The sequence below is a fragment of the Mustela erminea genome, chromosome 7 (genome assembly GCF_009829155.1).
Source record: "Mustela erminea isolate mMusErm1 chromosome 7, mMusErm1.Pri, whole genome shotgun sequence".
In the NCBI taxonomy this organism is placed as follows: domain Eukaryota; kingdom Metazoa; phylum Chordata; class Mammalia; order Carnivora; family Mustelidae; genus Mustela; species Mustela erminea.
Genome location: NC_045620.1, coordinates 12,831,140 through 12,845,568, shown reverse-complemented (window position 1 = coordinate 12,845,568; position 14,429 = coordinate 12,831,140). Strand labels below are relative to the sequence as shown.

Below are 14,429 nucleotides of genomic sequence, written 5' to 3'. Positions count from 1 at the left end.
AAACAAGGTGAAACCAGAGAGGGAGACAAAGCTTAAGAGACTCTTGGTCTCAGGAAACAAACGGGGGGGTTGCTGGAGTGGAGGGGATGGGAGGGATGGGGTGGTGGGTGATGGACACTGGGGTGGCTATGTGCTCTGGTGAGTGCTATGCATTGTGTGTGACTGATGAATCACAGACCTGAACCTCTGAGACAAATAATACATTGTATGTTAATAAAAAAATTAAAAGTTTCTGTACCTTTGCACATGCAGTTACCCCTTGAACAACACTGGTTTGGATTGCATGTGTTCAGTTACACACACGGATCTTTTCAGTACATGCAATATTGTAAATGTGTTTTCTCACAATCAAAGCCCAGACAAAATGCAATGCCTGAACTTGCAACCCTTGAGATCAAGACCTGAGCTGAGATCAAGAGTTAGACACTTAACCGGCTGGGTCACCTAGGTACCTTTCTCATGATTTTCTTGATTTCTCTAGTTTATTTTAAGAATATAGTATAAGGGGTGCCTGGCTGGCTTAGTCGGTTAAGCCGCTGCCTTGGGCTCAGGTCATGATCCCAGGGTCCTGGGATCAAGTTCCACATCGGGCACCTTGCTCTGTGGGGAGCCTGCTTCTCTCTCCAGCTCTGCCTGCTTGTGCACATGGGTGCGCTCGCTCTCTCTGACAAATAAAATCTTAAAGAAAAAAAGAATATAGCATATTATATATGTAATAAACAAAATATGTGTCAGTTGACTTACTGGTAAGTATTTTGGTCAGAGTATATTAGTAGTTAGGTTTTTGGGGTCAGTAGTTATATGGATTTTTGGCTTTGTTGGGAGCTCAGTGCTCCTAACCCTTTGGTGTTCAAGGGTCAGCTGTACTCTTGTAATAAGATGGAAATCTAATTAACATTTTTAACTTAAAAATACATATCGTGCCTCTCAGGGTTTATTCGTTTGTTTGTTTTTAAATAATTCATAGTGCGTATGTTCTAAAAAGTTCCCTGGACATTTTCCTGTTCTTAAAATTTGCTATTTCTAACTAATACACCAGTAATTATGAAACATTCTAGGAAATGTTCATCTTTGGTTGCTCCAGTTGAGTAGTAGCTACGAGAACATATATTTTTGTTTGGCACAGAGACTTGAATTAAAAAGCAGCTAAAACTTGTAATTGAAACCTTTCCTGTGACACTTGTGGAACTTTGTCATTTAGCTGTGAGACTTTTCTTCTTTTATTGTTGGCTGATTGTCCTCCAGCCTCTCTTCCGCAGCTGTGTGGTTTCCTCACTCATAAGGGTGTAGTACAAGTATTGATTGAACAAGAAAAAGTCAGTTATCAGGAATGGTAGTTACTCATTTTCAGTGGCACTGTTTCCTAAACTGAAGTGGGTAGTCCACAATCAGTCAGCTAGGCTGGAGAAAGAAAAATGTTAGGGGAGATTTCACATTTCATTCTTTGTTTGATTAGATGGCAACTTGTCTAGTTAAATTTAATTAAAAAATTTTAAACAACTGACGTAAGTACATATAGGGAAGAACCTCTAGGAGTTTGAGCCTTGATAACTTTTTCAATATTAAGTGAAGCAGAATATGAATGACCACATCAGGCTATGGAACAGTGCCCAGTACATCAGCCAACACTGGGACTCTGTTTCTACTGTATTCCATATTGGAATCTGAGGCTTTTTGTTTTCTTCCTTCTCCTTTTTTTTTCCTTCTATACTTACTGTTTATTTTAGTAAGAAAGATGTTCTTTTGTGGTTGGTATTGGTATTCATGTGTTGTGCTTGATTACTTATGTACTGAATCATCAGAGAATTTTTATGTATTGTGCATCTGTGTTTCAACAGGTTTGAGGAGTCCACAGTCTGTGCAGGCCATTCGTCCCCCATATAACCGAGCAGTGTCTCTAGATAGCCCTGTTGCTGTTGGATCAAGTCCTCCAGTAAAGAATATCGGTGCTTTCCCCATGTTACCAAAGCAGCCCATGTTGGGTGGGAATCCAAGAATGATGGATAGTCAGGAAAATTACGGCTCAACTATGGGTATGTCATTTCTAACCAGTACTTATGGATAAAATTTTCTTTTTAAATTTAAAACACTTAACGCCATTTAAGTAATTGGGATTAAATAATAGGTTTTTGAATAACAGTAGCATAATATTTCTGTCATGAGTTTCCTTAATTTATTCTACATCTTGGTTATTTTAAACTCTCAAGGAAGCTACTTGAATACGTGGCAATAGTTGCCTATCAGAAATGTCTTGAGGGGCGCCTGGGTGGCTCAGTGGGTTGAAGCCTCTGCCTTCAGCTCAGGTCATGGTCCCAGGGTCCTGGGATCAAGGCCGGCATTGGGCTCTCTGCTCGGTGGGAAGCCTGCTTCCCCCTCTCTCTCTCCCTGCTTCTCTGCCTACTTGTGATCTCTCTCTGTAAAATAAATAGATAAATAAATAAATAAATAAAATCTTAAAAAAAAAAAATGTCTTGAAAAATGAATGTCTTAATAGTTGGCCAGCCCTATTCTTAGGATGACAGCACTTTTTTGGTCAAGGTTGTATGTAATGACTGTACTTATATAAGAAGGATTTTAGTATAATAATGGGAAAGACATAATCATTTCTGCCTGTTGTAGGTGGACCAAACAGAAATGTGACTGTGAATCAGACTCCTTCCTCAGGAGACTGGGGCCTACCAAACTCAAAGGCCAGTAGAATGGAACATATGAGTGCAAACTCCATGGGAAGACCCGGAGCAGATTATAATGCTTCCTTACCCAGACCTGCAGTGGGCGGCTCGATGCCCACCTTGCCTCTGCGGGCCAATAGCATCCCAGGGGCGAGACCAGGGTTACAGCAGCAGCAGCAGCAGCAGCAACAGCAGCAGATGCTTCAAATGCGTAAGCATCCCCTTCATAAAAAAGAAAACCAGATGATTTAGGGTAATATTTGCTATTGCCTTCTTTGAAAATGTATCCCCTCTTTTTCTTCCACCAGGGCCTGGTGAGATTCCCATGGGAATGGGGGTCAGTCCGTATGCCCAGGCAGCACCACCTAACCAACCGGGTTCCTGGCCAGATGGCATGTTGTCCATGGAACAGGGTCCTCATGGGACTCAAAATAGGTGGGGCTTTGTTATGTGACTCTGTTGAAAATGTTAGCATAGGATAATCTAGAAAAAGGTCAGAACACAGGAGCAAACCTAAAAGAGAATGAATGTAACTCACTGATTGAGGTACTTGTCTGCCATCTGGGCATTTCTTGTCTGATTGTAAAAATCGAGGTGAGGGGGCGCCCGAGTGTCTCAGTGGGTTAAAGCCTCTGCCTTCAGCTCAGGTCATGATCCCAGGGTCCTGGGATCGAGCCCTGCATTGAGCTGTCTGCTCAGCGGGAAGCCTGCCCCTCCCCCCCACTGCCTCTGCTAACTTGTGATCTCTCTCTGTCAAATAAATAACAAAATCTTTAAAAAAAAAAAAAATTGAGGTGAGGCAGCAAGCCAGCGAGGGAGGACACCGCTTTATTGTTTAACTGTCAGGACCCGTGAGTGGTCAAACTGGTGACGATAAATTACCACCAGTTTGAGAATATAAATGGTGTTCAGAGGGTGAGCCTCAGTTTTCTGGCAGATTAATTTTTAAGGATTTTGATAATTCTTTTCTAAGATTATTTAAAACATTTCAGGGATGATGGTGTAAGCAAACTGTAGCACTCTTTGTGAAAGACAGGTGTGGATTATGTCTATTTATTTAGTTTGATCACTAACTCATTTACATGAAAGAAGCCACCTGTCAATTTCAAGTCTAACTTGAATTCTATAATAGATTAAGCAAAGAAAAAAAATGATCTGTTGAGTAGACAGTGGTAAAACTATATGAGTTTATTAGCTTGAGTGCTTCTCTGTGGAGAACAGATAGTCTCATTATGGAATTTTTTCTGAGGGAGAATGATATCTAGTTCCATGTCCTTCTAATATGTTGGAGGACTGTGGGACCTTACTGTGGGTATATGGCGTTTGTATTACACTTGACACATGAGCTCAGTGGGCCAGGGACAACAAAAAGTTATTTTGGCAGGTCCCAGGCTCAGTATTCTGATAGTTCAACGTGTGTGTGTGTGTGTGTGTGTGTGTGTTTGTGTGTATGTGTAAGAGCAACATTGACATTGATTGCAAATCTTTTTTAGGCCACTTCTTAGGAATTCCCTGGATGATCTCCTTGGGCCACCTTCTAACCTAGAAGGGCAGAGTGATGAAAGAGCATTGTTGGACCAGCTGCACACTCTCTTGAGCAACACAGATGCCACAGGCTTGGAAGAAATTGACAGAGCTCTGGGCATTCCTGAACTTGTAAATCAAGTAGGTGGCATTAACACGGAAATAGAATTGTGTATGTGCACACTTTAAAACATACGTGTGTGTGTGCATATCCATGAAGCCATACACATGAATGCCTGTCTATCTTTCCTATTACTTGAGTTACATCACTGCATTCATGGAGCCCAGTATTACATTTAGAAATCATACTGCCAGCAACCTACTATTTTGTAAAGCTGTCCATTATTAGGCAGCTATAAAAATGATCCAATAATACTTCTTTGTAGTTTTAAAAATGCTGCTTTTTACATATGTTAGTTGAATCTCATTTCTATAATTAACTATTTTTACTGCCTGGCCAAGCACGGTGTACTCTGAGGATACAAGCTTTTTTGGTGTCAAACAAAATCGCTTTACAGTAGTGAATATGAACATCTCAACAATAGCATCTCTCATTCCCAGTTACCTGTGCAGCCTTATGAAAATCTGTCATTCACAGACCTGTGTTTTGAAACTGATACATTTTGTAGTGCCTGTTTTCATTTAAGAACTGTGTGTGGGGCAGTGTATAGATCTGCATACTCAGTGATAATTAGGCAAGATTTTCTGGGGGTTACACAAAGGATCATACTCCTCTGTGGCAAACTCTGTCACAGAAGTTCGGAAAGGGTGGGTAGGAAATGTAGAGCAGTGATGTTGTACGTTTCTAGCGATACCATTTTTGTGCCCATGGCTCTGGAGAATGCGTCTCACCTGGCTGAGGGTGGATGGATATGAGGGCTACACAGAGACTAAGGAGCTTGAACTGCCCCTTATAATTATATTTAAGCTGGAAAGAGCTTTCTCTGTTCTAATGATAAAATAGTTAATGGTCATTATGTAAAATCTGACAATGACAAAAAACATTAAAAAAAAGTTAAAATCTTCTGTAATCTTGGCACAAAGAATCATTAGTAACTTTTGAATGTATATTTAAAAAAAAGGGGGGAGCAGACTTTATTTTTTTATTTTTATTTTTATTTTTTTTTTAAAGATTTTATTTATTTATTTGACAGACAGAGATCACAAGTAGGTAGAGAGGCAGACAGAGAGAGAGAGGGAAGCAGGCTCTCCACTGAGCAGAGAGCCCGATGCGGGGCTCGATCCCAGGACCCTGAGATCATGACCTGAGCTGAAAGCAGAGGCCTTAAGCCACTGAGCCACCCAGGCGCCCCGGGGAGCAGACTTTAAAAACACTTTGGTAACCTGTTTTACTTAGGGAAGTCATCCTCAGTCATCTTTTTACAATTTTTATTTAATTTTTTTTTTCATTTTTTAAAGTAATCTCTGTGCTCAGCATGGGGCTCCAATTCACAAACCCAAGATCAAGAGCCACAGACTCTACCAACTGGGCCAGCCAGGTGCCCATCTGTCATATTTTTTTTATTTACTATATACATTTTTAATTTTAATAGGTGTATAGTAACTGTTATATTGAACACAGTTAATTTAACCAGTGCTCTACCTTTAAAAAAAAAAAAAAAAAAAGATTTATTTATTTATTTATTTGACAGATTACAAGTAGGCAGAGGGGCAGGCAGAGAGGCAGGCAGAGAGAGGGGTGAAGCAGGCTCCCTGCTGAGCAGAGCCCGATGAGGGGCTCGATCCCAGGACCCTGAGATCATGACCTAAGCTGAAGGCAGAGGCTTAACCCACTGAGCCACCCAGGTGCCCCACCAGTGCTCTACTGATGAAAATTTAAGTTGGTTCTAAATAATTATTATAAACAATTCTATGAATTATTCCCATCTTGTTGCCTTAGTTTTTCTTACCTATAGTCTGAGAGAAAGGTTGATGGTTTTAGAGGTTTTAGAGAAAAGCATGTTTTAGAGGTTTTGCAGGTAGTGTTCCTGCTTTGCCATGCAGAGGCTGAGGGTTGGAGTTCCTCACCCTCACAAACACCGTTCTGTGGCCCATGTAGATGAAAGATACTGTGTGGATGAGCAAGTGATAAAACAATTATTGAGCATGATTATTCTTCTAAATCTTTTCCAATCTGATTGGCAACAAAGATGCTTGTTTTATTTTTATTTTTTTAATGATTTATATGTAAGTAATCTCTTATACCCAGTGTGGGGCTTGAACTCAAAACCCCAAGACGAAGAGTCATGTGCTCTTCTGGTTGAGCCAGCCAGGTGTCCAGAGATGCTTGTGTGTGTGTATTTTTCTTTTCCCCCAAGACGGAGAGAGAAGGAGGGTGGGAGGAGCAAAAGAGAGCGAGAGAGAATATTAAGCAGGCTTCACGCCTACAGAGCCCAATGTGGGGCTTGATCTCACGACCCTGAGCTCATGACCTGAGCCGAAATCCAGAGTCAGAGGCTTAACTGACTGAGCCGCCCAGGTCCCCAGAGATGCCTGTTTTAAATTGTATTTTGTTGATTTGCAAGATTGAACATAAATGACCAAAACACTTTATGTGTTTTGCCCACTTTATGTGTTTTGGTCATTTATGTGTGTTTTTAAAATAGTTTTCTGGTGGGTTTTTTGTTTATCTGCAACAGTGCCTTATGTAAGTTTATGTATTGACTTGTTGATTCTTTAATTTAACAAATACTTGTCTTCTGTATCCCAGTTAGTCTTTTTTTAGAAGCTGAGGGGCAATAGTGAACAAATTAGTTCGTTGTTTGCAAGCTTACACTGCCCCAAGCAGACACACATTAGGCAAAGAGCCACCCGGCTGGAGGCAGACATTGTGTGGTGATCAACAGGAAGGGCCTGTGTCATTAAAGGACCTTTTCTTGGGGGGGGTGTATGTGTGTGTCAGCATTTTTCTCTGATTCTCTAAATTATTTTCTTTAAAATAATTTCTTCTGTCCGAGCTGAGATTTGAAGGCTCTTTACTTGTCTAATATATTTGAATAGTTTCCCCAGTTTCTTTTTAGTGGGGACATGTTGTAGTCTTATTCTTTAGTTTAAAAATGTTTCTGTTTTCAAGTCTAGGAGGATGAGACAAAGAATTGCTGGTGACTGGGGTGAGTGGTCAGGAAGCTTTTTGCGGGGAGATGACATGTAAGTTGACATTTGAAGGGTAAGATGGAGTCAGCATGGCAAACAGCTAGGGGAAGAATGTTCCAGAAGAGGTACGGCTAACTCCAAGGCCTCAGGTGGGAAGGGCGTGGGGGTTCTACCAAGTGACTGAAAATCTGTGAGAACAGAGAGGGACTTCTGTGAGATGATGTTGGTGAAGTAAACGGAAGCTGGTTCCACAAACCCTCCACAGAGGCTGGAGTTTTTTTGCTATATTGGGAAGCCATGGAAGATTTTAAGCAGGGTAGTGATGAGACTTGCTTTCCTATTTTGTTATAGTTAATTTTTATTTTTAGCCAAGTAACTTGTGTTTGTAACTGTAAAATTATACAAAAATACACTTTTTGAAGAATCACACACATTTGCCCAGTTCAGATAGTGAGACTTGACTGTTTCGGGAACATTTCTAAGGGCTGTGTGTATGTGGCTGTTCTTCATCAGTTTCCATCTGCGTCTGTTGATTTCCTGCTGCAGTAGCTGACCGTGCATTTGTAGTCCCTTGTCTGAGAACCTTGGGGTCAGGTACACTCTGCAGTTCAGGAATTTTTGGATTTAGGAGGCTGAAACGGTGTGTGTATGCCATTTATTCTGTGATACCCCTGGTGGAGTTTTGAGCAATCCTGTCGCTTTTCGCAGTAGCCTATCCTCAAACATGCTAATACTCTGAGAGCCAAATATATAAATATATAAATAAATACTCTGAGAGCCAAATGTTATAAATATATATAACATGCTAATACTCTGAGAGCCACACTGAGTGGACATGTAGAGATACTGCTTCATAAAAGTTCAGGTCAAGTTTTGCTATTACATGCATTCACGGCTGATGAAAAGTTGTGTTGCCTTTTTTAGAGCTTTTTTGTTTGTTTGTTTGTTTTTTTTTTTTTGAATTTCAGATAAAAAAAATTGTGGATCTGTATTTATCACCCCTTCCTCCAATATGTACACTCATAGCCATACTCACTACATACGCAAGAGCGTGTGCTCTCTTTACCTCAGTATAATTATGGCTTTTGTTGTTATATAGCTGGTCAGTGTTGTCATTATTTTGGCTCGTTGCTGAATCAGGTATAATTTGTATAGGGTTTTTGGTTTTTGTTGGATTTGGAGTTAACTGCCTTTTAAAATTCGTTTTTTACACATTTAATACTAATCCTCCCCTGATGCTCCATTGGAAATATAAAATTTCTCTTCAGTTTTTCTTCCCACGTGCAGACACATTAGGTAATTTTTCAGTTCCTACCTTCCCTCTGTGGTTCTCTGTTACTCTTCATCATTCTGCCCTGAGAGGCAGGTCTAGACCCTCGTCTCTTTCGCATCTCCCAGCTCCCTGGTCCGAAGTGGCTTTCCGTCTTGCTTTATTCCTTTGTTTTGTTCAAACACAGTTTTTGTTAACTTCTCTGTCCTTACTGCCTGACATTAAGTGTATTGGACCCTTGCATGTCTGAAAATATCTTTATTCCACCCCCAGTGTGTCTAGCTTTGTATTAAATTTTGGGTTGAAAATAATTTCCTCTTAGAATTTTGGAAGAATTGTTCCACAGCTTTTTGGTGCCCAGTGTTGCCGTGTACTCCTTCCTGTTCCAGTCTGAGTCCTGCTCTACTGTGTGTGAGACCCATTGATCGTCTCTGGAATTATTTGGGACCTTTTTCTCTCTGAAGTTGCATAAATCGGCATCTTGGTGTGGGTCTTGTTTCTCTCATTCTGCTGTATGTCAGATGCACAGAGACTCCTCTTGGTTTGGGGGCATTTTAGTGTATCCTGTGTCTTCTCTCTCTCTTTTTAAAAAAATTAACATAGAAGGTATTATTTGCTCCAGGGGTTCATCAGTCTTACACAATTCACAGCACTCACCATAGCACATGCCCTCCCTAGTGTTCATCTCCACACGCCACCCCCCCACCCCCTCCAGGAACCCTCAGTTTGTTTCCTTAGATGAAGAGTCTCTTATGGTTTGTCTTCCTCTCTGGTTTCATCTTGTTTTATTTTTCCCTCCCTTCCCCTATGGTCCTCTCTCTTGTTTCTCAGATTCCTCATATCATTAAGATCATATGATACTTGTCTTTCTCTGACTGACTTATTTTGCTTAGCATAATAAATTTTTCTAAAGATTTTATGTATTTATTTAACAGAGAGAGAGAGAGAGAATACAAGCAGGGGGAATAGCAGGCAGAGCAGGTAGAGGGAGAAATAGGCTTCCTGCTGAATGAGGAGCCCAATGTGGGACTTGATCCCAGGACCCTAGGATCATGACCTGAGCTGAAGGCAGCTGCTTAATTGACTGAGCCACCAAGGCGTCCCTCTTTTCTTTTTAATTAGTGAGTTTTAATTGCATTTATTGGTAATAGAACTGAATATTTTTTCTTTTTAAAAAATTTTTTTAGGGTTGAATATTTCTAAAGCTTATCAGACATGTCATTTGGTATCATTTCTCTAATCATTTTATCTCTTATGTATTTTCTTATCTCTTTGGGGTGTCTATTGACATGTTGGGTATTAAACTGAGTCTGTGTTTTTTAATATCTATTTTCCTTATTTCTAAGTTACTTTTTATTTGTTTGTGTGCTTTTCATGTTGGAAGCTTTCACCATCACGTATCTTGCCATCCTTGACTATCTTTTTATGTTTAAGTGTGTTGTATTAGAAAGAGTCAGTCTTCACTGAAAGGGTTTGGTGGGGGGGGCTGGCCTTTTTACTTCAGGACTCGTCAAATTGCGGCATGTAGAGCTGTTAACCACCTCCCCTTCTACTAACTGTTTTCCTTGCCTGGGAACTTCTAATTGCCTGGCTGCATAATGGGAGTGGCACTGGGCAGGCAAGTTGATCCTATAGTGTTAAGATATAAAATGATAAAGTACAGGAATTTTACTAGGAATTATAAATAAGATGTCCTGTTTTCAGCTTCTCCCTGCGCTTATCCTCTGCTCTGCTTGGTGTCCCAGAATTGAGGGAGCTGAGGGAGTAGGTAGAAGGGATAGCTACATGGCGTGCGGAGTTGGGGAGCAAGTTAGGGACTGGGAAGTAGCTTCTCCCCTGCATTCTGCTCCGATTCCTAACCAGCTGCATTTAAGCACTTTGCCAGACCCTCTGCCTCCCCAGTGGAATCTCTCATTGGGTCCGTGGGAGACACTTGCTCAGGTCTTAGGTGTGTTTTCCTCTACAGGCACATGGGTCTCAGCTTCTCTACGTTCTTGAATTGGTTATTCCTCTCTTTTTCTGTCTTGCACATGCTCGTTGAAATATCTTGTTGTGGGCACCTGGGTGGCTCAGTTGGTTAAGGGACTGCCTTTGGCTCAGGTCATGATCCCAGGGCCCTGGGATTGAGCTCTGCATTGGGCTCCCTGCTCAGTGGGGAGCCTGCTTCTCTCTCCTGCATTCCCCCTGCTTATACTTTCTGTCCGTCTGTCTCTCTGTCTCTGTCAAATAAATAAAATCTTTTAAAGAAAATACCTTGTTGTCTTTCTTATTCTCATTGTTTTGTGGATAGATACTACCTTTTAAATTTTTGCTATTATTTTAGTCGAGTTAGCAAGAGAAAGGAGGTAAACCTGTATGATTAATCCATGTTTAACCTACAGTATGTTTTTCTTTATAGAAAGAGATTTCAGATTCCTGTCAGGAGAAGGGAATTGAAATGATGGGACAGAACAGATGCATAGAGCCAGTTATTATAAGAATCCAAGAAAGTGTCTTGGAGAGGGTCACAGCAGTGGAATGGAAGAAGGGAAGGCTGTGCTGTATGTCATATGGAAGAAAAACTGACAGGACTCAGTGGACCACGTGTGCATGTGTGCACACGCACATGCACGCGTGCTTGGAAAGAGAGAATGTGAGGAATCCAGATTGCTGGCTTTAGTTCTGGGCACATGGTGTTGCCATGTTGCCAGGAGGGAGGATTGGAGGAGAATCAGAGTGTTTTGGGGGGAGGGGCTGTTGGAATCACGACTTGTGTTTTCTACACATGAAGTCTGAGAGGCCGGGGATGTCCAGGTGAAGTTGTTAAGCAGGCGTTGGCGTAAGCAGAGTCAGAATTCTGAGACACTTGAGCTGGAGACGAGTTCGGCCGCTGTTGCTAGTAGATGAGAAGACCGGAGTAGAAAATGTCGTGAGAGAGAAGGAGGCAGCCTAGAACTGAACCCTGGTGAACGCTTGTTATTATGCCTCTGAGGGAGAGGTCAGAGAGGTGAGGAAATCGAGAGCGGGGTCACTGTCAAAGTGAGGTGAAGTGTGTATTGGGACGAGACTGTGGCCTGCATATTGGCAGTCCACACTCCCTGCCCGTGGGTAGGAAGGTAAAGGTGAGCGCAGTAGCCGGCAGACCTTTCTTGTCTCAGTGTGGCAGGCTCTTCTCTTCCTCAGAATCTTTGTTCTCGCTGTTGTTCTGTCGCTTCTTGGACTTTATTGTGTACGAACACTTCACACGTAGACAAGTGATGGCAGGCACACAGCAGGCACCCGATAAATACTTGTGATGAATGGGTTTCTTAACCAGTCCCTCCAGCCATACAAATAGTAGTGGATGGCCACCTTCAGGTTTTGTCTGTGCAACTTAGTAGTATGCTTTGGGGGATATGAATTTATGTTGATTTCCTCAGTCCCTACCAAAATCACCTCTAGTCACCGTCAGAATATTCCTATAGTAATTATAAGAGAATTAATTGATAACAATTTTAATTCTTTTTTATACTTGGCTTCGAAGGTCTGTGTTGGTACAGAAATCTGGTCTGGAACAAATAGCATTTTTCCAGGTACTCTCATCTGCATGAGACTCTGTCTGTGCTAGGCACTAGGACACCTTTGTGAAAACGTTGGGTCATGGTCTGTGCTCTCATGGAACTTCAGACAGTAAACTTGATTTTGCTTTTGGAATTCTGCGGCACCCTTGTTTACATATATTGCCTTTATTTTTTACCTTTCTTGAAGCATTTGATTTCTGTTGCTTTCTACATGTAGTTGACTGTTCATTTATGTGTTTGATGTTGAAGGGACAAGCTTTGGAGTCCAAACAGGATGCTTTCCAGGGCCAGGAAGCGGCAGTAATGATGGATCAGAAGGCGGCATTATATGGGCAGACGTACCCGGCCCAGGGGCCTCCAATGCAAGGAGGCTTTAATCTTCAGGGACAATCACCATCTTTTAACTCCATGATGAATCCGATGAACCAGCAAGGCAATTTTCCTCTCCAAGGAATGCACCCGAGGGCCAACATCATGAGGCCCCGGACCAGCACCCCCAAGCAGCTCCGAATGCAGCTTCAGCAGCGGCTGCAAGGCCAGCAGGTGAGCGGCTTGAGCTGCTTCAGCCAGATGCGCGCTCCCTGCGGCCGCGACCCCCCTCCGGCTGCGCCCCAGCCGCATGGTCAGGCTTTGCTCTTCAGGGCTCTTGCCACTGGCTCTCTAGCCCTTGTCAGCTCACACTCTTGTTGGGACTTTTGTGTAACCTTTTGTTGGTACAGGTGCTTCCTTCTGAGGGAGTGGTCCTGCTGGAACTGGTCAGGTCCTCCTTACCTTTTGATAAGATTATTCTGTCGTTCAGATTAGAAAGTGAACAGTGTCCGAGGAGATGGCCCTTGGGGGAGGAAAGTATTTCTAGATGGCTTAGAGGTAGATGGTTTCTATTTTTAAAAAAGTCCTTAATATTAATACCAGATACTTAAACCTTATTGACTTGAACATTCTTTTTATGGAACCTCTGCTTTCTAGATGTTTTAAAAAGCTTGAGCTCTCTTAATATTCTAAGCTAAGAGCTCTCTTTTTTATTTCCTTAATCCCTAACATATCTTTTAAAATTTAACTATTTTTATATTATTTATGTCTTGGGTATGCTGAGTTATTAAATGTGGCAGAATTGAACCGTGTAAGCTGATGAGTGAGTGAGCGTCAGGTCGAGTGAGCCAGAGACTTCTCGGGTATTAATATGATGAAAAGTCATTGTTGGTGCTCTGGAAAGCTGTGTTACCATATTCATGGTGTCATTTTACTTTTTACCACTTCTTTCCACTGAAGTCACTTAGGAAAAGCTAACTGAGGAGGTGGTTTATTTAGTGTTGGTCTGAGCAAGTTAAAGCTATTTCCCTAGTGGCCTAAATAATCCCAGAGAAAATCTGACTTTATGAATCCTTTGAGTTTCTGTTGAAGATACTCTGTAAGCTGCAGATTTGTATTTTAACTTTTCCTCCTGTGATGCCAAACAATAAAGCTTCATATGTTTGCCAAGGCCTTTTCAGCCTGAACTTTTTTTTTTTTTTTAAAGATTCCACTTAGTTACTTTTTTTTTTTTAAGTTACTTCTGTACCCATCTTGGGATTTGAACTCACAGCCTTTAGATCAAGAGCTGCATGCTCCCGCGAAGTGTGGAAGTGTACTGGTTTAGTGTAGATGTGACTTAACCAGGTTAACGTGTTGGAAGTAGCATTAGGACCTTCCTGGGTGGTGCTGGAAAGCTGTTGGGGGCTCACTCGTGTGCTCCACGTGCATCCTAACCAACCTGTCTCTCTCCAGTTTTTGAATCAGAGCCGTCAGGCGCTGGAGATGAAAATGGACAGCCCTGCTGCTGGGAGTGCTGCCGTCATGAGGCCCATGATGCAGCCGCAGGTCACCTCCCAGGTGAGGAAAGTGAGTCTGTCCACGGCCACTGCCGTGGGCCCCGTGCAGGGCCTGGTCCGTACGTGGCCGTCAGTAAATGTATGTTGAAACCCACCAGCTCCCAGTTTCTTGTGTAAGAAACCAGTCGTGCCCTCATCACACTTCCTCCTCCATTCTTCTCTCTTGTTGCTGATGAGGAATCAGGAGGGGAGGTGCTTTCATTAAAACCACGGATTCGTGTTTTTTTAATTTCCTTTGTGATTATATGTGGTGAAAATAGCTGACACTTTTTCAGGATTTAAAAATAATAAATCTGTAAACTTTTCTTTGTTTCTGGGTTATGAAACCATACGCTCATTGGGTAAAATACGAGATTATAAGAAGAAAAGAGTAAATGATACATAATGCAACTCTCAAGGACCATCTCTGAGATGACTTGTTTTCCATAGTGGGAAGGATGATGCTTGAGTTCTCTGTACCTCC

At 41.9% G+C, this 14,429-nt stretch overlaps 1 protein-coding gene across 7 annotated transcripts in view; it reads left to right on the top strand.

The window, feature by feature from the left end:
- NCOA3 (nuclear receptor coactivator 3) overlaps nucleotides 1–14,429 on the top strand; it is a 140,024-nt gene that overhangs the window by 119,081 nt on the left and 6,514 nt on the right. For all 7 annotated transcript variants that reach the window (XM_032350419.1, XM_032350418.1, XM_032350420.1 and 4 more), the window contains 6 exons: nucleotides 1,839–2,033; nucleotides 2,620–2,883; nucleotides 2,981–3,107; nucleotides 4,166–4,337; nucleotides 12,348–12,641; nucleotides 13,863–13,967. In XM_032350419.1, coding sequence (XP_032206310.1) covers nucleotides 1,839–2,033; nucleotides 2,620–2,883; nucleotides 2,981–3,107; nucleotides 4,166–4,337; nucleotides 12,348–12,641; nucleotides 13,863–13,967 — 1,157 coding nt within the window. The remainder of the gene's footprint in view (nucleotides 1–1,838; nucleotides 2,034–2,619; nucleotides 2,884–2,980; nucleotides 3,108–4,165; nucleotides 4,338–12,347; nucleotides 12,642–13,862; nucleotides 13,968–14,429) is intronic.